The sequence below is a fragment of the Pleurodeles waltl genome, chromosome 10 (assembly GCF_031143425.1).
Source record: "Pleurodeles waltl isolate 20211129_DDA chromosome 10, aPleWal1.hap1.20221129, whole genome shotgun sequence".
NCBI classification, from domain to species: Eukaryota; Metazoa; Chordata; class Amphibia; order Caudata; family Salamandridae; genus Pleurodeles; species Pleurodeles waltl.
The window spans coordinates 915,289,685-915,316,353 of NC_090449.1; the positions used below are offsets into that span (position 1 = coordinate 915,289,685).

Genomic DNA, 26,669 nt, shown 5'->3' on the forward strand with positions numbered 1-26,669 from the left:
TCCTGGCCTCGGGGACCATCACCTCCTTAGGGAAATACATTGTGGAGGGGGATCACCCTCCCAGGACTGGCTCCACCTATGTCTTGGGAAGCCCACCCCGGAACATAGCTATTTGCTTTATAATATCAATGTAATTTTGGCAGTAAAATTTTAGACAACATACTCTGTATGGAGAGGGCTATAGTTACCTTAGGGGGTGAGTTGTAGTTACTTCAGATAACTTTAACTATAACACGTGAATTTCAGTGGTTTTGTACGTTTAAAATATGAGCCTAACTATAACGTCCCTACAACCTTTGATTTTTAGGAGAATTTCAATGTTTTTTTTTTATTCTATGGAACTTTCCTGTAATAGATATATATTCACTAAAAACTGCAGATGTTACAGGGACGTTATAGTTAGGTTCTGAATTTACTCGTAAAAAAACATCGAAATTCAGCAGTTATAGTTAGAGTAATTTCAAGTAACTATAACTTGCGCTTTAAGGTAAGTAGGTTTTTTCAGTGAATTTCTATGGTTTTTTAATGTAAAGTAATTTTAATTACTATATGTTAGTCCAACCACTGACTGCGTGGCGGGGGTTGGCCACAGGGCCTGACCTGTGGCCAGGCCCTAAAGCCATGCCCTAATAACCACCCAACCCCGTGCCACGCTCAGCTCTTGGCTGTGTGCAGCGGGGTTGGCACAGGGCCTGTCTCTGTCAGTGGATCTGTGAGTTGATGCATGAGCATCTGAATAGGTCTGAAAGTGGGTGTGTGATTCTATAAGTGAGTCCGAGAGGGTGCATGAGTGTCTGAGTGAGTATGGGAGTGGGCGCATGAGTCTCTGAGTGCATGTATGAGTGAATTAATTAGTGTATGAATGAGTCTGTGAATTTAAAAAAAAACATTTTTGCATGTTCTTGAATATTTGAGAATACCCTAGAATATTTAAAGATATTTGAGGATATTGGAGGATATTCTCGAATATCGAGCATGGTGAAGAAAAATAAGTTTAAACCCATAATTTGACCCTAAGACACACCTATATCACACCCCTGGGGTCAGTGTACCTCCTCCCTGACCCCTTATACCACTTATCATTTTTATTTTTAGCCTCAGGGACCCTCTTCCATAACGCAAAATGGCAGCTGCAACTTTCTATTCAGGTTGTAGCCAGCCAATTACAGCTCTTCCACTCGTGTGCACATATGCGAAAATTAATGCATATTCACAATTTACTTGCAGCCAGAGATATACAATTTGTACTTTTCTTAATTTCTCATAAACTACTGAATGGATTTACATCAAATAACCAAAAGCGTAATCTGTGTACCAACAGGTAGCTTTTTGACCAATTTGATGTAATTCCGTCAAGCCGTTCAGGCTGTAATTGTGTCTGAAGGTCCCATGGGAATTAACATGGGAAACGCAAATGTTTTCACCCCCACTTTTTCTCGCCCCCCGATTGACCAATCACGCTGAAACTTTCCATGTGCAACAAGAATCACCAGGGCACTTTTTTTTTAGGAAAATGTTGTGAAAATTTGTCAAAAAGTGTCAAACATCTAGGCAAGTTAAAAAAGCATTTTCTGTGGAAACATGGTCCTAACTATAAATACCTACTGGCAATCGCCAGTATGTAATATATATATATATATACACACACACACACATATGTATGAATGTATGTGTGTGGATATATATATATATATATATATATATATATATATATATATAGTTAAAGTTAGGGCCTAGTATCTATAGAGAAAGAATCTCTTTACTTCTCTACATCGTTGGTGCTGGTTGACCAATCTGACTGAAGCCGAGTCCCATGATGGCTGGCAACACTTCCTTGTTGGGAGCCAATCAGATCTCGGAATGAAATCGGGAGGGTTTGCAAAGCTATTGCATCCCTAAATATACACATTGGTTTTTTCTATAATTTGTCTGAAACTACAGAACGGTTTTACACCAAATAACAAAAATATAATTTTCTGGACCAAGAATTACCTCTCTGCCAAATTTGGTGTAATTCCGTCCTGTGGTTCAGGCGCTATCACTGATCAAAATCCCTATGAAAAAAATGAATGGGGAAAAAGTGATTTGGGAACCCCCCTTTTTCTGGACTCCTGCTTGATAAATCACCCCATAACTTTCCAGACAGCAGCTCACATAAGTAGCACATTTTTTGGGAAAATCTTGTGAAGGGTGGTCAACCAGTACCAAAGACATAGAGAAGTAAAGAGATTCTATAGAGATTGGACAGTTGCCCCCCTGCTTCCCACCCCAGGAGCAAGGATAAATATGGCAGAGCTGCACCCACCAGGAAGGTCTGGCTTGCTGGACCACTGACCTGCACCTGGGCACTGCACTCTGAAGGACTGCAACAGCTTCACACTTTGGCTTCACCACAAAAAGGTATTTGCCTGTCTTCAACTGCTTCAAGAAGGAACTCCCTGTTGGCTACAGGTAGAAAACAGCTAACCAGAGCCCCCTACATCAAGCCCTGAAGAACCTGATCACCTGACCAGTGGCCATTTTTGGATTTGAACCAGATGCATTTTGGGAGTTGGAGTGCTAACCCTCAGGGAGCAACTCAGAGCTTCAGGAACCTTGGGTTGAGTTGTGGACTCCTAAAGGACCGTTAAGTACTTTCTGGAAGATGATCCAGAAGTTTGAGAAATTTTGGAAAAAAGCTTCCTAAGTGGACTGACCCAACATCGTGAGTCAAAACAGCAACCTGGCCTGACTTGCAGGTTTGTCATGTTGAAAAGCTCTGGAGCCCCGAACTTCCAAGAATCCACCGGGGGCTCCTGGAAGGGCTATCTGACAATGTTGAGTCAAAATAGGCTTCCTTTGGTGGGTCGTCCGAAGTCAGCGAGAAAAAGCTCCAAAAAAGTTTGAAATTAAAAAGTTGACTGAGGCTTCCCATACAGCGTATCCGAAGAGGGCTCCAGGGAGGTCAGATCCAATTTCAAGTTTGGCCTGGATGAAGATTTTGGTCACGAAAAAAATCATCTAAGTCCGAAGGTAGAATTCTTCACCCAGGTCTCCTGCGATGTGCATCCAAAGAGGGCTCCAGGGAGGTCAGAATGAAGTTGTGACTTCGTCCCAGTGAAGAAAATCTTCAAGAAAAAGACCAAGTCCCAAAGTGAACTTTTGACCGAGGCATCCTGCTTGCTGTAGCCAAGCAGGGCTCAATTGCAGTCAGCCTAAAATTTTGACTTTGCTCCAGCTGAGTGCGACCAGATGTCCAGATTGGCGCTTTTAGTTTATATGTGCTAAAAAGCATTAATTCTTTAAAAAAATCATATCACTGGTTCCCTTAATTGGATTTTTGTCATATTAGTCTAATTTTAAACATAAAATTATAATCTATTTTTTTTAATTGGAGTTGGATTTTTATTGCATTTTTTGATGTACTTATTTACTGTTTTGTGATTTTCAAATGCTTTACACACCTGTCTCCTAATTTAAGTCTAACTGCTCGTTGTCAAGCTACCAAGGGTTGAGCTGGGATTAATTTATTGAGACCTAACCAGACCTAGTGGTGGTTTGTGGCCTTTTGCAAAGTGTAGGTACTTTCCTGCCCTTACCAATAATCCACTTTTCAACACTGGGGCTTTATAAAATTGTTCTAGGGACGCTTGCCCCCCCACAGCCCAGAGGACCACCACCTCTCCGGGGCTTAAAATAACTGTAATGGGGCCAACCAGCCCCCTGCTGCCCTGGGGACCACCACCTCCTCAGGGCTAATATTTATTGGAAAGTGGGGGGGTCGTCAGCCCCCCCCCCACATCCTCAGGGACCTGCACCTCCACCGAGGCACAAATATTATCGGTGCAGGGGGCCCTGCACAGCCCTGGGGACCGCCACTTCCCTGGGGCTTTAATCACATTAAATGCGGGGGCTGCCCAGCCACCCCCACAGTCCTGGGGACTACTACTTTCCCAGAGCTTTATTAAATTAAATGGGAGGGCTGCACGGCCCTTCACAGCCCGGCGGACTGCCACCTCCGCAGGGCCTTAATGCAATGTGGGTGGGCCGCACGACCCCCCACAGCCCTGGGGACCACCACCTCCCCCAAACAATACTCTTTGGAGAGGGACCATGCAGCCCCCCCTCACGGAGCCAACGATGGCCCAGGGGACCACCACCCCCTTGCTTTGTCCTGTGGTATCCACCCCTGGGACATAGCTGTTTGCTCTGACTTGGCAGCAGTTTTGACAGCTGTCGTCAGGTCAAAGCAAACACTCCACTCACAGCAAGTGAGAGCTGTCAAACAGCTCTCACTTGCTGCGAGCAGAGGTTTCCTCTGTTTCTCTGTTGCAGAGAGGCAGGCAGGGAAACAGACAAAACATTGCTCTCACAGAGAGGGAGCTGCTTTAGCAGTCCCCTCTCTGTGACAGTAATGCTGGCTCCCACATAAAGGGGGGAGCCGGTTGGGACCGCGGAAGCCTTCATGCTCCCCCCGAGGTCCACAACATAGTCACCGGGTGCCCGGGAGGCACCCAAGTCACATGGCTGGGCCCTGGGAGTCCCCATTCCTGGGGCCAAAATTTGCCATGGGGAGGAAGGCCAGGCATCCCCCTATCCCCCCAAAAAATGTATTTAGGCCAGGCCTCAGGAGATAGGGTTCCCGGGAAAGAGATCGACCTTGGGAGGGGGGCCGTGTAGGGATTGGTTGGTATAGGATTTGGCCGCAGGGACTGGTCACAGGTCAGTCCCTGCGGCCAACCCTCTCTGTACATGGCTGAAGGCTGTGCACAGTCAGGGTTGGGTTGTAATAGGGGTTGGCCGCAGGCACTGCAGCCAACCTCCACTGCGTACAGCTGAAGGCCATGTGCGGTGGTAATTTGATTAACGTATAGTAATTCAAATTACTTTACATTAAAAAACTGTAGAAATTCACTGAAGAAAACAAAGGTTACAGGGACATTATAGTTAGGCTCACACTTTAAACGTATCAAACCATAGAAATTCACTTCACTTATTATAGTGAGAGTTATCTCAAGTAACTTAACTTGTGCCTTTGGGTAAATATAACTTGCACCCTCGCCATGCACTGCTGATTACCACACACTTTACAGCACACATGGCTTCTTTGATAACATCATTGATGTCACTGTAACATCTGCAGTAAAATTATTGATCAGATAACTGTGTATGGTGGGGCATAAGTTATACTTATCCTAGGGCACCAGTTATAGTTACTTCTATGGTTTGATACATTTAAACAAGATGGTACAAGATGGTTTGCTTAATGGCTGCACAGCTGACATTGCTGGATTTTCAAAAAGCATCATGAGTGAAGATTCCAATTAGAATGTGGAATTAATGCAGAACTCGTCAGATATGCAGAAATCAAGTGGTAAAGTCAGTGATGCTCAGTCCATCTGGATGCAGTGATTTTAAACGGTACATCCAGAAATGTTCTCTGATGACCAGTAGTTCTTCCTTTAAAACATGTTCCACAGGGAAAATCTTCAAATCTGATGGTAGATGGTTCACAAGGTTAAAATGATTGGCTACAGGCTGGTCAAGTTTCTTGTTAATTATTGCTGATTTGTGGTTCCTGAATTGTGTACGGAGGTAAATCACAGTTTGACCTACATATTGTTTTTTACAGCTTTTACGTTGGCACTGAATCACATAAATAATGCATGTTGAGCGACATGTAAGATGCTGTCTTATTCCAAACGTCCTTCTTGTAACAGAGCTAGTTACTGATGATGTTTGTAAAAGGTATTCACATGTGATGCACCTTTTGGAATCACAGCAATGAACTCCTGCATTTGTTACAGCTTACTTAATTTCAGCTCTCACAATAAGTGATTGTGAATTGGGAGCTCTGCGGTAAGCAATGACTGGTGGTTTTGGAAAAAGCTTTTGCAATTTTTCACAAGTAGATAGTAAGGAAAAAGTTGATGTTATTATATTTCTGTAGTTGGGAGCTGATGGATGATAGTCCACCACAAATGGGATTCTGTCATTTTTGTTTCTTCTGTGGTATTCCAAATAAGTGCTTCCCTGGGTAACTGCAAAGACTTGTCAATTTGTTGCAGAATGATATGCAGAGGATAGCCTTGCTTTTTAAATAATCTAACAAGCTCCTGTAGATGGTCTTTACAAGTGTCTTCATTGCTGCAAATGCATCTTATTCTGAGTGCTTGGCTGTAGATGATGCCGAGTTTAGTGTTGGATGGGTGACATGAAGTCCAGTTTGGATACAAATGAGCATCTGTAAGCTTGAGGTACAGATCAGTTATAATTTTTTGTTCATGAATGGTGAGTAACACATCCAGAAAAGGAAGATGACTCTTCTGTTTAGTATTGCTGCCAGTGAATTTGATGGCAGGATGGATACTGTTGATAAAAGCTGTAAATTGTTCCAGTGTTCTGCTTCCTGCATTCCATATTATAAATATGTCATCAATGCATCGTAGCCATACCAGTGGTTTGATGTTAGAACTCGCAAGTATGTAGTCCTCCAGTTTGCCCATGAATATATTTGTATAGGAAGGAGCCTTCCGAGTGCCCATGGATGTCTATTGTATCTGAAAATAGTGTTTACCATTGAAGGTAAAATTGTTGGATTTAAGGATAACTCTTGCAAAGTTGGTAAGCACATTTGCTGATGGTTTTTTCACAGTTCTTTTATTAAGAGCTTCAGGTAATGCCATAAGCCCATCATCATGTGGTATATTGGTGTATATATATATATATATATATATGAGTTATCAAAGTTAAAAATAATACCAATTAGGATTCATCAGTAATTTATTTTCTTCCAAATCTTTAACATGAAAATGATCACATATATATTTTCTAGGGTGGGTGTAGTGCAGTACCAGTGGTGCTTGACAAAATTATAAGGCTGAGCTGGAGTAAACGTCCCTTAAACCTTTTAATTTTGAAGCAGTTTTTCCCCATTTTTCCCCCAATCTCCCTTTTACCTCCCACATTTACAACTAAATCCTATACTTATGTGTGAAGGGATAGCCCCACTGTTGCAGAGACCTCTGTACGGAAAAGGCAAGACAGACAGAGGTGCACATCTTGGGCTATAGGTTTATGAATGTCATTTTTATAGTAATACTACCATAGAAATGTTTTATATATTCCAAAATGCCTTTTGTGAATCAGAACATTTATGTTGAACAATGCAAAATCTTACTTCTGGGAGCTTTGATATGAAGTCATAAGCATTGGCTTCTATCGCAGCCTGCTGAATTTCAGAGTTGGTTACATCTTCTCTGCCATAGCAAATGTTCTCCGCAATTGTTGTACCGAACAGGCAGGGTTCCTGGCTCACAACTCCAATCTTTTCTCTTAGCCATTTCACATTGAGTGTTCTTAAGTCATGGCCATCGAGAGTAACCTATAAAATAAGAGGATTGACTATAAAATGTGTCATCTCGTCTTCAATCTGCAATAGCCATGAACAAACATTAACTACTTTAAGTAAAAGGATGCTAGTGTTGATTCTCCAGTTCAAGTGTGTAATTTAAGGCACAGAGCTAAAGTCAGTATAGGAAAGTAGCCTCTTTCTAGCTTGGTTAACCCCACTTTTGGCCTGTTTGTCAGTGTTTTTGACTGTTTCTACTGGGATCCTGCTAATCAGGACCCAAGTAGTTATGCTCTTTTCCTTACATTATGGTTGTTGCATACCGGTAACCCTGTATTTCACCCAAAATTGGCATACTGGTGCCCTCTTATGAGTCCCTAGTATATGGTACCTAAGTACCCAGGGCATTTGGGTTCCAGGGCATCCCTATGGGCTGCAACATTTCGTTTGTCACCCATAGGGAGCCCATGCAAAGGCTTCTGCAGGACTGACATAGCAGCCTATGTGAAAAGGTGCATGCACCCTTTTACTGCCATTTACACTGCACCAGGTAACTTATAAGTCACCCCTATAGAAGGCCCTCCAGCCCTGAGGACAGAGTGCAAAGTACCTGTGTGTGAGGGCACCCCTGCACTAGCAGAGGTGCCCCCACGACTTCCAGGACCATTTTCCTGTACTTCGTGAGTGCGGGGACGCCATTTTACGTGTATACTGGACATAGGTCATTACCGATGTCCAGTTACATATTGGTAACTCCAAACATAGGCATGTTTGGTATCAAACATGTTAGAATCATATCCCAAGGCTTTTGCAAGCATTGGTTGTATGATTCCATTCACTCTGTGGGCTCCTTAGAGGGTCCCCAGTATTGCCATTCCAGCCTTCTGAGGTTTTCCAGTCAGCCCCAGCTCCTGTTACTTCCCAGTCAGGTTTCTGCCCTCCTGTTGCTTGAACAGCTGAAGCCTAGGAAGGCAGAACAAAGGATTGCCTTTGGGAGAGGGGTGTTACACCCTCTCCCTTTTGAAATAGGTGTTACAGGCTTGGGAGGAGTAGCCTCCCCAAGCCATTGGAAATGCTTTGAAGGGCACATTTGGTTCCCTCCTTGCATAACCCAGTCTACACCAGTTCAGGGACCCCCAGTCCCTGCTCGAGCATGAAACTGGACAAAGGAAAGGGGAGAGACCACTCCCCTGTCCATCATCAACCCAGGGGTGGTGCTCAGAGCTCCTCCAGATGGTCCCTGCATTTTGCCATCTTGGATTCCATGTTGGCAGGGAACTCTGGGAGCATCTGAGTGGCCAGTGCCAGCAGGTGACATCAGATCCCTCCCCCTGATAGGTCCTTACCTGTTTAGGTGACCAATCTTCCTTTCAGGGCTATTTAGGGTCTCTCTCTTGGGTGGTTCTTCAGATTTGGATTGCAAAACTCCAGGAGGAATCCTCTGCATCCTTTACTTCACCTTCTCAGCGAAGAAACTGCATCTGGACCCTCCAGGAACTCTACAAACTGCAATATAGAAGCAAAGACGACTTCTGCAACATTGTATCTTCACCTCCTGCCAGCAACTGCAACTGTTTCCTGGTTGTGCATCCCCAGAGGACAGACTGTCTTCAGCCTGCACCAGAGGAATGAAGGAATCTCCCTTCGAATGAAGGAGTCACTCCCCTGCTTGAGCAGGCACCTCTCTGCATCGACGACCAGTGGCGTGGGTCCCCTCCCTGACATGTTGCTTGGATCCAGCATCACAGGTGGTGGACTGAAGTGGTCCCAACAGCCCTGATGTCCTACTGACCAACTTTGATGGAGGTAAGAGCTTGTCTCTCCACGCAAGACAGTACCCCCTGTGCACCACGTGTTTTGCAGTTGCAAAAACATGTTGGCATCCTTCCACAAAGTTATTCTTGCACCATGCAGCCCCAGCCCCCAGCACTCCATCCTGTGATGCACAGCTTCCTGAGTGGTTCTCCGGTGGCGTGGGACCCCTTGTTGTAGTGCTGCATGGGCATCCTTTTGCACCTCCTTTTTCCCTGTGCTGTGAGACTCCTGTGTATGCTGCCTGGTCTTCTGTGGGCTGTCTGAGTTGCTGAGAGCCCCATCTGACTCCTCGTCCTGGGTAGAGTCCACCAGGTCCCATTTTCTGCTAACCGCGAGCTTTGTGTGTGCCAGGGCTTGTTGGTGGAATCCAGTGACACAAACCAGACTGCAATCTTCCATCCGGTACGGGACCTCATCTGCACCAACCAGGAATTTGCATCGGTCTTCTTGGGTGCAGTACTGACTGATATTCTTCACCGGTGGTTATTCTTTAGCACCTTCATCCGGGTTAGCAGGGGCCCCTGTTGTCCCTGGACTCTTCAGCGCTTCTTGGACTTTGTCCCCTTCTTCCACAGGTCTTCAGGTCCAGGAATCCACTGTTGGTGTCTTGCAGTCTCTTCTGGTTCTTGCATAATTGTCTTTCTTGTGTTCTTGTGTGTTCTAGGAAAGTTACTGTGATTTACGCCTGCTTTCCTGGGCTCTGGGGTGGGTTCTATTACTTAACTTTGGTGTTTTCGAATATTCCCAGCACCCCTCTACACATTACACTTGCCTAGGTGGGAAACCAACATTCACATTCCACTTTCTTAGTATATGGTTTGCGTTCCCCCAGGCCCATTTCTAACTATTTTGATGTTCACTATATCCACTGTTTTCTCACTATTTTAGCACCTGTTTTTAGATACTAGTGTATATAATTTGTGTATTACTTACCTCCTGAGGGAGTATAGTCTCTATGGTAGTTTTGTCATTTGTGTCACCAAGAAAGAAGTACCTTCATTTTTGTAACACAGAGTATTTTCTTTAATGTGTGTGAGTACTGTGTGACTAAAGTGGTATTCATTGAGCTGTGCATGTCTCCTAGATAAGCCTTGTCTGCTCAGCTACAGCTTCCCATAGAGAGCCTGGCTTCTAGACACTGCCTACATTTCACTAAAAAGGGATAACTGGACCTGGTATAAGGTGTAAGTACCATAGGTACCCATTACAAACCAGGCCAGCCTCCTACAGTCAGTCCCAGTAGAAGGACTATCATTAAAGAGTTGCAATTATAACGAAAAACTCTCAATCGAGCACAGAGTTAGTATCCAGTACAGCAAAGCTGTAAAAATGAAAAAAGAGGGATGTCCTCTTCATTACTCCATTAATTAATTTTCTAAGATGTGCTGTATATTCAGTAAACATTGTTTGAGACAAAGTTTTGAGCATTTTATTTGTTTAAGTTGTATTTATTTGCATACCTTGAAGTTTCTTGATTGTATTTGTGATCCTGTTACAAAATGTTGTGTATGTCAAAGTCAAAGGCAGCTTCCAGTCTTTCCTAGGGTCTTTGAAAATTATCTATACATTGCAAATAAACTCAATAGCTTCTATTGCTGTAGCCACACTTTTCTACCAATAGTCAATACATTTATCTTTGCATAGTTAGTTGAACATAGTGATGTGTTGCACCTCAAATGTAAAGGACAAAAGGGACAGATAGCACGTGTTTTACCCTGCACATATAATGGAGAAGTAATCGTATAATTATAACAAGCCATCTGCCCAAGTGGGAGCATCATAACATTGCCTGTACATATGGACTTACAGAGACAAGTGGTTTTGTGTGCTGTAAGACTATGCCTGTGTCAGTTTTCCAGAGCACAAATCAAATAGATCTGGGATGATGTGTCTGGAAACACCTACCAGGTATCACAAAAGCATTACCTCCTCATCATCTCACTCATCCCATTCCTTATTTCAATGTGTAGTGTGGCAGCATTACTGCCACTGCTCAGCCCTCCCAAAGCTTCCCATACGTTCATGAGAAGATTTCTTAAAACCCTACTCCCCCTGTTTTAATTTTGAGGCCTGCCATTCAGGGCTTTCAGGAAAGCTGTGTTGTGTGATTCTCACCAAAATAACAAGCCTGTTGAGTTTTGGGCAGCAGCACCACCGAGTATGGGGAACTAAATCCGATCCCAAACTATGTGGCAGCTGTCGGCCTAATGCTTTAAGCTAGCTAGCAGCACCTTACAGATACTGCAAGTAAAAGTGATTTGTGGCAGCCCATCGCATGACACTCTTAGTCCCCTCGGGGAAGTTACGGTAGAAACAGATCTTGCCTCGTATAATGACAATGACAATGACACGCAGAAGCATATCTTAGTTCAATACGGTTTATTGAAGCAAATGCATTCTACATAAAAATGCATAAAATTAGATTATGAGGATGATGAAACCAGACACTATTGCAATGGTGACCAAGAAAGTAAAACATAGAAACAATCTCACCATATTTGTCACAATAGTATTACCAATAATCCTACACACACTAGTAACATTCCGACATGAGAGCAAGCAGCAGTGATAGCCCTGATCTGCCCATCTTGTCCGGGAGTGTTATGTGATCCCCAAGCCTGTGTTGTAGGTAAAGGAGAGGATGGTTAGTCTATTGAAAATTCTCCTCTTTGACAGAAGAGGAAGTGACAAGTTTCTGCTGAAACTGAGAAGGCGGTGGGCAGCATAAGATCGTGATCTGACTGAAATGCCCCCTCTAAGAATGCCAAGACAGCGTGATGTATTATAATAAACATTGTGTCCTAAGAACTGCCCCGGTGTGACAACATGTCCCTTTCTGGGTAAAGAGAACACTACTCTCTGAGCTGGAAATACCTGGAAACCTATCATTTATAGCCTTGATTCGAGCACAGAATAAAATGTTGTGCAAAGCAATGAATAGCAAAATTCTGCAGAGAAGGACAATAGAAAATAATAATAAAACATCACCACTAAAATGATGCCTCACTAAAATAATAAAAGAAATAAAATACCAAGTGACTCGGTGAAGGGTCACAGGTCTCAAACCTAAGATAAAATGGACAAAAATGAGTGTGAGTGTGTGCCTAATGACTAACTTCATGACAGCTGCAGGGGTGCTTCCTTCTCTAACGGTGCTCGGGCCCCCTGATTTCTTCTTCAGCCACAATGTCTTAAGATAAGAAGGCACTTTTATTAATTATTTTATGGTGGGGTGCTGTGCCCCTTGTCTTGTAATTGCGGTGCTTTGGCCAGTTATTTCTTTAATCTAACAGTGCATAAGCACACTTTCTGTATGCCCTGTCTTGTTGCTGTGCTTTGGCCCATGCTTCTGCTACTTCTTTATTTGTTTACATGCAGTTGCAAGTCTTTCAGCATGGTGGTGCTTGGCCCACGTTCATCTATATTTAAGGGATATAGGCCCTCATTATGACCTTGGCGGTCGGTGGTAAAGCAGCGGTAAGACCGCAAACAGGCCGGCGGAAGAAAAAATTGAATTATGACCGCGGTGGTTACCGTCGCAGTCATCCGCCACTTCACCATTCCGACCGCCATGGTGGAGAGAACCGCTGGGCTGGAGATTGCGGTGTCCAGCCCGGCGGTCGTCACTAGACTGCTGACGGTATCAGGACCCTGCATACTGCCATGGATCTCGGGTGGTTGGGAACCGCCATGAGATCCATGGCGGTAGGCACTAGCAGTGCCAGAAAATTCCTTCCCTGGCACTGATAGGGGTCTCCCCACCCCCGCTACCCCCCACAAATCCTCCCACAACAAATCCCCACCCCCCTGCCACCCTCCAAAAATGGCACAACCCCCCTACCCACCCAGACCCCGAACATGCACATATACACACCCCTACACACACACATACACCCCGACAACACATACATACAAACAGACATGCACACCGACAACACATACATACAAACAGACATGCACACCGTCCGACCCACACACATTTCCCATGCACACAACACCCCGCATGAATACACTCACTCACTCACCCCCTCTACACTCTCACACGCACACCCCCATGCACGCACACAACACACAACATCCCCCCACCCCCTTCCCTAACGGACGATCAACTTACCTTGTCCGTTGATCCTCCGGCAGGGGACGGGATCCATGGGGGCAGCTCCGCCACCAGAACACCGTCACCAGAACACCACCACACCGAATCATCGGACGTGATTCAGTGGGCGGTGTTCTGTTGACGTGCAGTGGAGGTTGAGCAACCTCCACTTTCCCGCCGTCCGCCAGTATGGCTGCTGGCGGCTTTCCATATGAAAAAGGACGGCGGCCTGCCAGCGGTCATAATATGCAGCGCGGAAGACCGCCACCACTGGCGGTCTTCAGCACAGCGGTACCTCGGCGGTCTTGCGAAAAGACCGCCAAGGTCGTAATGACCCCCATAATGTTGTTTTGTGGTCTGTGGTCCCTTTATTATGGTGTCAGCAGTTACTGGTGCCTGGGCAATTTATTCTTTCTTATTGTGTCTAGAGAGGGGGTGATTCTCCTGAATCTATTTATTTTTGTTCTACGACTGGCCACAAGTAGTGCTTTTGCCACCTTGGTTCCTTTCACGCTGCGCTAATAGCTCTGTAGGCATTTTACTGACTTGATCTATGGCATGCTGAGCAGTCTGAAAATTGCTGCTAGGGGCCCTAGCATTACCAAACCTGAGGTGTTACCTTAGGTGTTAGGCAATATATGAGGATGCTAATGTGCCTGTTATAAAAGAAATAGGAATATATTTTGTGTGAAGAGACATTTGAATGTCCTTAAACCATGGCGTGTTATTTGAGCTAGAAAATGCTTCTTTTGTTCTTCCTTCTTATGTGTTAAAATACTTCAGGGGAGTTTGAAGCAGGGAGTTTTATTGTCACCTTTTTCAAAGGTCCCAGGGGTACACGAAGCAGAGTTTCAAGACCTGTATTGTGCCCTGTACTCCTGATTCAGCTATATGAAGGCATTCACATAAGAGGCTACATGTCTCTCCCAGATCTCTTAGGGATAGGTATTTTCATACTCTTGACTCAAGAGATAATTGAGCTAGGTTCCCTGCATTTCCTGATTTGGACTGGCATAAAATGATGAAGTTACTCTCTGAAGATTACAACAAGCAAAGAGGCAGAATTTCTACTCCCCACTATCTTCTGGGACATCTCAGATGTTGGTATCATCTCCTTCTTCAGTCTCTTCTTGGGCATCTCCCAATTATGATGAAGAGAAAGCTGGGGTTTCTGCTGGGGTTCAAGTCTAGAGAAAAATACATACAAAGAAAGACCTTAAACCAATAATTTCTAATGTATCCTCCAGTCTCCCATGAAAGAGGATCAGCCAAGTACCAGTTCTGATTGTTTGTTGAATTTAATAGATCCTTCCTTCCCAGAGTCCCAATTATTCCTGCTGTCACAAATCTCTCAGAAATCTAGTTGTGAGATCCTGGTAGGGTGCTTGGACCCAGGTCCATGGATAGACTTTACTCTGTGAAGAAGGAGACACTGAACTTTCACAAGCCTTAAACCATTGATCCTCTTGTAGTAAGTCTCACTGAGAAGCATTATCTTCTTTAAGGGGAGATTAAGGTGAGATTTATTTATCAAATACCATTGATAAGAAGGCTGAAGTTGTCCTAATGAGGTCTCATGTGGGCCTCAGTTTAGCTATGAGATTGGAGATTTATGCTCTTTACGCTTCTCATTCCCTTGTGGAAGCCTTTCAATCTCTTACCTTTAATATACAGGAGGTCTTTTCACATCACTTGGTTAGAATGGAAGTCCAGGCCAAGTATTTATCAGACTAGAGGTTTGATAATTTAAGATCTTTACCCATGGCTTCTGCTCAGGTAGCACCTTTGCTTTCAGAGTTGGAAGGCTAATACTGCCCAGAAGGCTTGCCTACTAAGAATGCCCTATTCAAGCAATAGGTTGTTTGAGGAAGGATTAGGGGAAGTGCATAAAAAACCTTATAAGACTCAAAAACACACTTAGCTTTTTTGCTCCAAACTACAATCCACTGAGGCTGGAAGAAAGAGGTATGGTTACTATAAGAAAAAGAGATACAAATTCTCCCATAACTGATCAAGGTTTCATCTTAAAGGAACTCACTCTTACACTTCTTTACATCCGTTGGGAGGTAAAGGAGGATAGAGACAGAGCTCATGGCTTGTCATAGAGGCTTGAGATCCCAGTTGGTGGCTGACTTTGTCATTTTCAGCAAAGGTGGCAAGACTCCTCAAAAACTGGGTCCTTCTGTCTATTTCAGAATGCTATTCCTTTGAGTTTTCTCCTCATTATCCAAATCCCCAGTTTGTAAGCACAACTTGGCCAATGGATTTGAAGAGAAAGTAGTCTCTTTGTGACAGCATTGCTATCTTACTCAGGAAAAGGTACATCATTCCAGCGTACACTCTAAAGAATGGGAAGAGATGTTATTCATGTGTGTTCCTGGTGAAGAATCCCTTAGGGAAATAAAGGATGATCATTTACGTCTGGTTTCTTAACAGATTTATTCCGAGAATATGTTTGAAGGTGAAAACTTTGCAGAGGGTGACTTTGTTAATTACATTGGGGCATTTCCTAATGAAAATAGATCTCCAGGAGGCACACTTGCATGTTGCTATAGCTCAGTCTCACCAAAAATATCTAAGGTTCGCTATGGGCAGTCAACAATCGCAATTCCAGGTGCTAATGTTGGCTTCAGGAACTCCCCTTCTGTATTTGTATTGGCTCCAGTTTGGGTTAACTACTTTCCCTTAGAAATATGATACACATTTACCTGAATGATATGCCATCCATGCCTTGACCAAGGACCAGGCTTTGAAAGATACTACAATGATGATTCAAAATGCTCTAACGCTATGCCAGACCCTGAAGTATAAAGGGTCAATCTTTGAGACTGCTAAAGGTGCTGTTTCCCTACCAGAGGCCAGGAACAGGAAAATCCAGAATCACCTGGCAGATTTAATATTGATATCAGAGATCAGAGGCTCCATCAAGACTGTGGTTACAGGTCCGGGAGACATGGTAATTATCATTCTCTATTGTTTTGGAAAACCATAGTGTTCCCTTCCTCAGTTTTTTATTTCACCGGAGTTCATATTTTCTTTTCTGTTTTGCTTTCTATAGGTTGATATGTTGAGTATTATCTCATGGCCAATTTTATATCTAGGGAACATTGTCCATTATCTCTTATCTCATTAATTTGTGTAACAGACAAGATGTGGAATGGCCTGGTGGATGGTCAGCACCCTTAACTCAGGAAGCTATATTTGCCTATCTCAAACCCATTGTTATTACAACCAGTGCCAGTGGTATAGGGTGGGGAGCAGTGCTAGACAACCTTTCCAGTCAGAGGTTATGAGGTGTGTTAGAGAGAAATAGGTGATTCAACTGGAGAGAGATTATGTTGATCTGGAAGGCAATTCAGACGTTCTCCTATCTCCTTCTGGGCAAGGTGGTGCTGACACGAGTAGTCATGTCCTATCTAAACCAGCAGTAGGGATAGGTTCCCCCTATTTTTGTCATCTGATTCAGCAGAATAGTATGTGGGGCAAGCAAAATATTTTGTACTTCAGGGCTGTTTATATCAAGAGAACCATAAAACAGCAAGCAGATTACCTGAGCAGAATATTCCTTTTCTCCTAGGATTTTGTCTTAAATCAGACAGTATTCTGGGAGAAGTGGTAAGGTCGGGTGTTTTTTCATATTGATCTATTTGCAAGTCACACCAATGTGCAACTCCCAAAGTTTTTTTCAAGATTCCACAAACCCCAGGCAGAGAAAGTGGATGCATTTTCCATTCCATGGCCAGACAGCCTTCTTTGTGCTTTCCCTCTGATCCTTTGATTCCCAGAGTCCGTGCATGGTTGAAGAGGGAAATGGTAGACATGGTATTAATCCCTTGAAATCGGATAAGGAGAACTTGGTTTCTGCTGCTTTGGCAGCTTTTTATATCGCAGGAGTGGAATCTACTATTGTTCCACCCTCCCCTGAGTCATCGTCTGTCAGTAGAGATGCTCACCTGGCTCAATCTCTTGGTCTGGAGAATGAAAGGTATGTTTTTTTAAACAATGGTATCTCCTTTGCAGAAACCACATCTCTACAGTCTTTGAGAAAGAGTTAAACAAATAAGACCTAAAGCCATAATTGAGCTTCCTTTAGCTCCTGGTGTTCCTCTAGATCTGTCTCACCAACTACAGCTTCAGGTCCTCACAGAAAGGTTTTGTCTACGGACCCTAAATTCCTAAAGAGATGTCAACACAGTGCTCACATGCGCATTAGAGTCTGTGGAGCTTCAAGGAGAGGGTGAATGAAGGCCTACTCCCCAGCTCCAATCCTGTACAGCAGCTAGCACTGGGAGTGACAAGCTGCCCTGAGGAACAGTGCGGCTGTGAGGCTCCCGCAAGGGCCTTAATGTGACAGGGCATCCTACTCTCAACCAACCAGTGGTCGTCTGGGGATGGAGGGCCACAGCCTGGATCAGCAGAGCAGCGCTTGGCAATCTGGAAAGCGCCAAGGTGCTCTGGGAGAGGGATGGGCCTCTGATGACATTGCAGCCTGCTGGATGGTGCCTGGCTAGTGGCGGTCACATGAGAGGCCACCCCAAACCCATCAGAGATCCTGTTCACACCATGCACCTACAGGCATTACAGCACCAGTGACACCCTCCTGATGGGGAACAGTGACCTGTTGCCATCTGCCTAGAACCATCAACAAGTACCCCCGCACTGCGCTCCTCTGGCCCCTGACACTGAAATACAATCAGCATTATAGCCAGAGTGTGTACTGGCTAGAGACAAAAGTCAGCTCCAGTGCCTGCATCCAGGACAGTCTATGTGCATCAGTTGCCCTTCACACTGCCTCGGAGGAGGACCGGCTACATGGGATGAACAGGCGTGCACTGATGGGTGAGTGTCTTGGACCTAGTGGGGAGAGAGGCCTGGTGCACAGGGCTTGCCTTGCCTTCAACTCCTACACCTAGGGCCTTGTACAGAGACCCAGCACATATTGCTGCAGCAGCGCAGGCCTCCACCTATGATGAAACTGTGATCCTCAACAATTAGATGTACTGCTGCCCGGCTTCCACCCTCTTGGAATGCAATGGTCAACCACGGTCCCCGACCTATCACCACTTCACAACAGGATGGGTGCTGCCACCTGTGCAGAGAGCAGACAACTTAATAAGGCATTGGGAGCTTCAAGTTTCAGCAACTGGCTGAGTAGGAGATCACCATCCCTATCAGCAAGGCAACAGACCCATTACCCTTCCATAGCTCAGCCTAGTGGTGAGATTGGCGGCTTCCCTTATTCTGGTGATAATACTGTTGCTAACTGGGGATCCTGGGCAGCTGGAGACTGCTTACGGAGTGTGGGGCAGCGCTGACATACAGCAGCTGGAGAGCGTGAAGCTATTGAGGCTCACCCCTTCAACAGCGGGACTGGCGGGTGTAGAAATGTCACTTGGACCAGTGGGTTCGCACCTCTAGCGGGTGCCCTCCTCCCATGGCAGTGCCTCCTCAATGAGATGAGAAATGGCCACAGCACTTGGGAAGTAAGACCACACCTTGAAGAACATGCTGGTGAAATCTGCTGGGACATCGGGCCAGATGCAGGTATGTCCTGAATTGCGACTCGCAATTTGCGACTCGCAATTCAGGATGCAGGATGGTGTCCCTGACACTATCTGCGACTCGCAAGGGGGTCGCAAAGGCCCACCTCATTAATATTAATGAGGTGGGTCGCTATTTGCGACCTCCTTGCGACTCGCAGCACTCACAGGGATGGTGGCCTGCTGGAGACAGCAAACCACCATGTCTGTGACTGCTTTTAAATAAGGCAGTTTTTGTTGTTGTAATGCAGCCCGTTTTCCTTAAAGGAAAACGAGATGCATTACAAAATGAAAAAATGAAAAAATGAAAAAATGAAAAAATGAAAAAATGAAAAAATGAAAAAATGAAACATTTCAGTTTCATTTTTTCAGAGCAGGCAGTGGTCCACAGGACCACTGCCTGCTCTGAAAAAATGTTTTCCAGGCCATTCACAAAGGGGAAGGGGTCCCATGGGGACCCCTTCCCTTTTGCGAATGGGTTACCACCAGTGTGACACTGGTGGTAACTGTGATTGCTTTGCGACTGCGTTCGCGGTCACATAGCAATGCAGCATTGCGCTGCGACTCAGAAATAGGAAGGGGAACACCCCTTCCTATTTGCAACTCGCAGTCCCGTTTTGCGAGTCGGTAACCAGGTTACCGACTCGCAAAACCGGAATTGGGCATTGCGATGTGGGTTTTGCACGTCGCAAACTATGAAATTCGCTGTTTGCTACGTGAAAAAACGTTGCTACATCTGGCCCTTAGTCTGGTAGCTGTCCATTGCCCTCTGGACCAGACCCCGCGTCTGACCAGGAAGAGGTCAAAAACCCAGGGGCTCACTCCTTCCTGGAGGCTCTGTTTGCTTGTCTCTGGGATGACTTTCAAACAGTCAAGAAAGATTTGTCAAAAGGCCTCAGGGAAATCCGCTGCTATCTAGACATGGTGGAGGACATGGTGGACCGTGTGTCCGCCCTAGGGGAGCATGAAATGAGCCATGATGAAGAAATTGAACAGTTACATCAGGAGATCATTAGACCAACAGCTCGGTCTCCAAGCCCATGTTGAAGATTTGAAAAACACATCGCAGTGAAACAACATATGCATTAAGGGCGTCCTCATGGGTGTAAAAGGCACGAACATTGGAGAGTATGTACGAGATCTTATACGCTTTATCTTGTAAATGCCACTGGAGGTGGACATTCAACTGAACATAGCACACTGGGTAAGCCTGCCAAGACTGGGCAGGAAATCCTCTGTGGACATATTGGTGTGCGTGCATGACTTTCAACTTAGGGAATGCATTCTTCACACCGCCAGGGACTGCCATCTGATCCAGTTTAAAGGGCATAAACCACTGCTATATCAGGACCTCGCTGCCTCTAGCGAGGTCCTGGCACCTCCACCCAGTCACTACTTAGCTACAGAACAACGGTATCTCGTACTTGTGGGGACACCCCTTTCGGGTAATCTTCAGCTTGGATGGCAAGATTCACCAGCTACGCTCCCTCAAAGAGGCCTGCCAATTGCTTAAGATTGATGATTCTCCTGCTGATGGTTTGCGAGGCAGTCAAAGAGACCAGAAGGTTCATGGGCCACGTTGGCGGCAGGGTGCAAGGGCCTCACCTGGGGAGCTGACACCAGATCAGGAGACCATGCACCAGAAAGGCAAGCTGTACTAGAGACGCTCTCCAATGACTCTGCGGAGCAGACGCTACTTGATCTCCATTGAGGCTCAGGGAAGACTCCACCTTAAATACCTGGCTACTTCACTCCCACTCTCTCTGCCCCTAATGAAGGGCAGGAATCCTTCCTCCTCCTTGCAGTAGCGGAGGTGATTGCCACCCAGGATAAGCTGGTGCTTCTGGGGGGATCTTAATGTAGTATTCAATAATGACCTGGATAGATCCACACAATGTTTTGGTCACACGGGGGCTCTACCCCAGGAGGGTGCTCATTGGCTGTGGGAGATGGGCTGAGTGACATCTGGAATACACTATATCCCCACACCCAGGAATATACATTCTATTAGTACATACATAAAACTTATGCCCGCATAGATTACTTCCTGGGGACGACACGCCTTCAGTCCTTAATTATATCCTCTGAGATTGAGCTGCATTCTTTGTCTGACCATGCAGTAGTTTCCCCTCGCCATCACTGTCTCTTCCAGGGTGGCCCTCAGAGCTGTGGCGGATGTGTGAGACTACTGCACAGGCCCGAAGTGGTTAAGAGGATCACCCAGGCTTTAGCAGACTTTCTGGCAAGGAAAGAAACTCCTGACACTTCCATCTCAACACATTGGGAAGCCCTGAAAGTGGTTACCAGAGGTGAAATCATAGCTGCCTCACCAGCAAACAACAACAGAGGGAACACATCCCAAAAGGTGTAGGAACTCACACAGATACATAAATACACTGGAGCCCTGTGAATCTGGCAGCAATTAGAGGCAGCATAAAGCCAAGCATGCTGTACTCAGATTATGGCACTCCTTTTACCTGGGGGTGACAAATGAGGGGGCCTTTTAGCTAATAGACTGAAGATGCAGTGACAAGCCACAGGGACACACTCCCTATTAACTGCAGATGGTTCAGAAATTACCAGGTCCCATTGCCTCTGTCTTTCGAGATTTTTATAAGGAGCGCTACACCAAGTGGACTCTACCCCCGATGACCCAGACCTATACATCTGTGAAGCCCGCACTTCGCGGCTATTCACCAGAACAGGTGACTTCTCTGGATCCACTGAACCCGACTGAAGAGTTAATCTCAGTCATTGCCCCGACAGAAACTCCTCAAATTCCCGGGAACAGATGGCTTCCCAGTGCTTTTTTATAAAACATTCTGCGCAACGCTCCCCCGTCTTCTAACCTGAGTTTTTAACTCAATTACGGGCCCGAATACAGAACCAGCCTCCATAGAGGAGGTCTTTAGCGTAGTTATCCCAAAACTTGGGAATTGCAAAAGACAATGTACCTCATACCATCCGATATCCCTCCTTAACGTGGACATTATGGCCCTCATTTTAACTTTGGCGGTAACAGCCGCCTACCGCCACGGTGTCGGCCGCCAACATACTGTTGCCATGGCTACCAGCTGCCTACCCGCATTATGACCATCGACAGAATTCCGTCAGAAGGCTGGCGGAATACCGTTGACGGTCATTGCGGCGGACAGCTGTAAGGTGGCGCTGCTGTCAGCAGCACCACCACGCCAGCAAAACACCGCCGACCGTATCATGAGCAATGATACGGTCTGGCAGTGTTTTGCTGGCAGACGCTGCTGATGACAGCAGCGCTGCGTCCCGTCTCCAGCCGAAGGACCCCCTGCAAGCAGGTAAGTCAGGTTCTCTGACAGAAGAGGGGGTGGGGGATGTTGTGTGAGTGTGTGGGGGTGTTGTGTGTGTGTGGGTGTGTGTGTGTGTGTGTATGTTTTGGTATGCGTGCATGCGGGTGTGAGTCGCGTTGAATGAATGCGCGAATGACTGATTGTAAGTGTACATGTATGTTGTGTGTAGTGAATGCGTGTGTGCACCAAAGTATGTTGGGGTGTGTTGCCGTGTGTGGGAATGTATGTGTGCATGCATGCGTGGGTGGATGTGGGTATGCGGTACGTGTATATGTGTGCACGTGTGAGTATGTAAATGTGCAGGGGCTGGAGACGGTGGGGAGGACTTTGGGGAGGGGGGCGGGAGAGACCCCTATCAGTGCCAGGGAAGGAATTCCCTGGCACTGATAGTGCCTACTGCCATGGTTTTCGTGGTGGTACACTTGCCATGAAAACCATGGCGGTAGTCGGGGTCATAATCCAGAGGGTGGGATTGCGATGGCCGCCTGGCTGGAGACCGAAGTCTCCAGCCCAGCAGCCGTTTCCACCCTGGCGGTCGGTGTGTTAAAGTGGCTGTCTGTGTGAGCGGTTTCCGCCGTGGTCATAATTCAATTTTTTTTACTGCCGACCTGTTGGCGGTATTACCGCCACTTTATCACCAACCTCCAGGGTTGTAATGAGGGCCTAAGTTATTCACAAGCATCTTAGCTGCCTTGGTTTCCTTATGGCAGGCCTAAATGCCGTGGATTAGGCAGGTTTTGTGCCGCTATGCCAATGCAGTGATAACACAAAACACAGACATCTTATCAATAAGGCCCAATGCTCTGATAAAGAGAGAGGGCGCTCCTGACCATTGATGCTGAAAAAGCAGTTGATTGGGTCCATTGGTCATACCTAGAGGCCACTTTTTAACACTTTGACTTCAACAATCGATTTCATACATGGATCCTCAGGAACTATGGCCACTCGACCACGACCATCCAAGTGAACAGGTGAGCATCAACTTTATTTCCCACATGCCAGGGAATGCACCAGGGGTGCCCCCTCTCACCCTTGCTATTTGCATTATACATGGAACCCATGGCCCAACTTATATGCAATAACCTTGCCATTAAGGGCATTCCTTCTGGGAGACGATGTCCTTGTGGCTCTGGAGGAACCAGCCACATCACTCTAGGCCTTCCTGGAGGAACTGGAGACCATCTGACAAGTTGTGGGATTTTGCGTCAACGTCCACAAATCCGAAGCACTTAGGCCCCTATTATGACATTGATGGGCGGCGAAGGCCACCTGCCAAATCCATAAAACCATCAAGCCGCCTGTGTGGCCTGAGCCCCGCCGGCCCTATTATGGTTTCTCCACTGGGCAATATTTACATCCGCCGGCCCAGTGAGGAACAGGGCCGAAACATTAAGTGACCGCCAGGGACATAATGACCCCCTTAATCTCTTCCTGTCACGACACTGGAGTCGAAGCTAGCCCATCAATAGTCACTTCAGTGGGCGGCTACCCTTATTCCACAATTGGGAATCCAACTTTCCTCCACAGCAAGGGAGACTGTACCCTTAAACTACAAAACTCTATGCCAGCTCATCAAAACCGACTTGGCCACATGGAACCAATAGCATCTTTATTGGCTTGGTGTCATGGCCACCCTGAAAATGTTGGCCCTGCCAAAGATCTTGTTCCCATTTCAGGTTCCACAGGTGGAGCCCCTGGCCAGTTCCATCCAGGCCCTACAGATAGACATAAATTGATCTGTGGGGCAGGGGGTTTGTTTCAGATGAGGAGAGAACTAAGCTATAGACCCCCAGGGGAGGGAGGCCTGGGTGTCTCCAAACTCCTACAATATTACTAGATGTCACAACTTTGGTTCCTCATAGAGTGGTCTAGTGAGAAATCAGAAAAAACATTGGGTATTCATAGACAGTGCTGTCGCGAGACAGATTTCACAGAAAGTACCTTTTGTGCACAGAAGAGCCACACCGTGAAGCTTCACCTATCCCCAACCATGAAAGTTACCCTAGAAATCTGGGACTGAGTGAGAGAACACATGGGCCTGACCTTGTTCCACTTTGTGCTGACGCTGACATTAGGCTGTTAGAAAGTCTATTATTGGTAAGGGCAGGTAATTACCTTCACCTAGTAATAGGCCACTAACCCCCACTTAGGTCCAGTTAGGTCTCAATAAATTAAACCCAGCTCAACCCTTGGTATCTTGGCAAAGAGCTATAAGGCTTAACTTAGGAGACAAGTGTGCAAAGCATTTAAAAATCACAAAACAGTAAATAAGAAAAACAGAAAACACAATAAAAATCCAACACCAATTTATAAAAATAGATTACATATGTATCTTTAAAATGACACCAAAATGATTAAACTCAGATAAAGGGAACCAGAGACAAGAATGCTTAGAGAATTAGGCCCTCATTCTGAGATTGGCATGGGAACCGCCAAATGGCCGCCCCGCGGTCAAAAGACCGCTGGGGCCATTCTAACTTTCCCGCTGGGCCAGCGGGAAAGGGGCCTGCAACACAGAAGCCGGCTCCGAATGGAGCCGGCGGTGTTGCAGGTGTACGACGGGTGCAGTTGCATAGCAGACAGTGAAAAGCAGGCTGGGGCCCTGTTAGGGGGCCCCTGCACTGCCCATGCCAGTGGCATGGGCAGTGCAGGGGCCCCCAGGGGCCCAAGGACACCCATTCCCGCCATCCTGTTCCTGGCGGTAAAAACCGCCAGAAACAGGGTGGCGGGAAGGGGGTCAGAATCCCCATGGCGGCGCTGCTGGCAGCGCCTCCATGGAGGATTCGCCCAGCCGGGGGAAATCTGGCGGGAAACCGCCGGACCCGGTTGTCCGACCGCGGCTTTACAGCCGCGGTCGGAATGGGCAATGAAGCACCGCCAGCCTGTTGGCAGTGCTTCAGTCATCCGTGGCCCCCTTCATGTTTTCTAGCGCATTGAAGCAACTAGTGCTCAAAGGGTTAAAAAAGGTCATACTGGAAAGGGAAAAAGACCAGAGTTCAGGCCACCCACGAGGTAACACTGTCACGCTTACTTTCAGAAGTACTTCTTGATTCAGGAAAGTGGTCCACAGCACCAGCCAAGTGTTCAGAGGCTCTGGTTTGCCTCTTGGGGTCTGGGACTACAACTCCCACACTGCACCTCTTCAACTTCTGCAGTTGCTCCAAACATCTCCAAACTTCTGGGTCTTCTTCCAGAGGTGCTTTTTGGGTCCTTGAAGTGTCCACAACTTGATCCAAGGTTCCAGAACCTCTGAGTTGCTCCTTGGGAGTTGGGACTACATATCCCAGAATGCACATGGTCAGAATCCTGAATTGGCCACTGGACGCTGGTCAGCTGGGCTCTGCTTGCAGGACTTGATGCAGGGGACTCTGGGCAGCTCATTTGTAGCTGTAGCAAACAGGGAGTCCCTTCTTGAAACAGTAGAAGGCAGGCAAAGTCCTTTTAGTGGTGAAGCCCAAGTGTGCAGTTTGTGCAGTCCTTCAGAGTGCAGTGTCCAGGTGCAGGTCAGGGGTCCAGCTGGGCAGTCTGTCTTCTTGTTCCTTGTAGGGATCTGAGGTATGGGTGCAGCTCTGCCATATTTATACTTGCCCCTGGGTGAAAAACAGGGTGGTCCTGGGTATCCAATCCCAAGCAGGCTCCTTCCCCTTTGATGACCACTTCCTTAGAAATGTGGCAAAAATCAATCCCTGGGAGCAATATTCCTCAGAAATCCAACATGGCTGAATTTCTTTGGGGGAGGTTAGATCTGGCTGAGCCCACCCACTGGTGTGGCTAAAAATCATAAACACACCCCTCTCTTGCCTTCTCCTAATCTAATCAAGAGGGTACCTAATTGTCTGGGGTTGCAGGATGTAAGGGAGGTGCTGGCTGCTCCAAATGTCCTTCCTTGACTTTGAAGACCAGGTTGGCTGCCCTCCCCCTTCCTGTTTCCACACCTGCTGAGGCAGATCTCTTCTCCCAGGCACATCCTTTGTGTTCAGCACAGGACACTTCACACCTCATCAGGGCAGCCTGGCCAGGCCGCCAGAGGCTAGCCAATCAGACAAGAGACTACAGAGCTGAAGTTGGCAACTTTCAGGAAGAGTTTTAAAACTCTTTACCTGAACTAGTTATATTAAATACAAGAATTGTAAGTTGTGGGATTTATTATAACAATCAATTTTAAACCAAACTCAAGATATCTGACACTTAAGGTGACTTTGTTGATTAAAATAAAGTCTCCCTATTTTAGCCTAGGGAGGCCATTAACTGCAGTGAGGGAAACATGAATTTGGTTGTTTTACCTCACCAGGGCTTATCAAACAATATTTATAAGGTCCCTGCTTATCATTACGTGGCACCCAACCCTTTCGGCACATGGGGCACACCTTAGGGGTGGCTTATAGTAAAATAAGGTAGTTTAAGACTTTGTAAGTACTTTAATTCCAAAGTTGAATTTGCATATAACTTTAGTTTAAAAGCAGGCAGCAAGGCAGGACTGCCTTTAAAATGACACTGAGCACCTCAGTAGTGCTCCAATGGGTGCACTACCTATGCTGGGGCCCCTAACCCTACATACCCTA

General features: G+C 46.2%; 1 protein-coding gene across 3 annotated transcripts in view; it reads right to left on the reverse strand.

The window, feature by feature from the left end:
• Positions 1–26,669, reverse strand: part of LOC138262023 (ATP-dependent translocase ABCB1-like) — a 935,493-nt gene that overhangs the window by 510,636 nt on the left and 398,188 nt on the right. For all 3 annotated transcript variants that reach the window (XM_069211682.1, XM_069211683.1, XM_069211684.1), the window contains one exon: positions 7,160–7,363. In XM_069211682.1, coding sequence (XP_069067783.1) covers positions 7,160–7,363 — 204 coding nt within the window. The remainder of the gene's footprint in view (positions 1–7,159; positions 7,364–26,669) is intronic.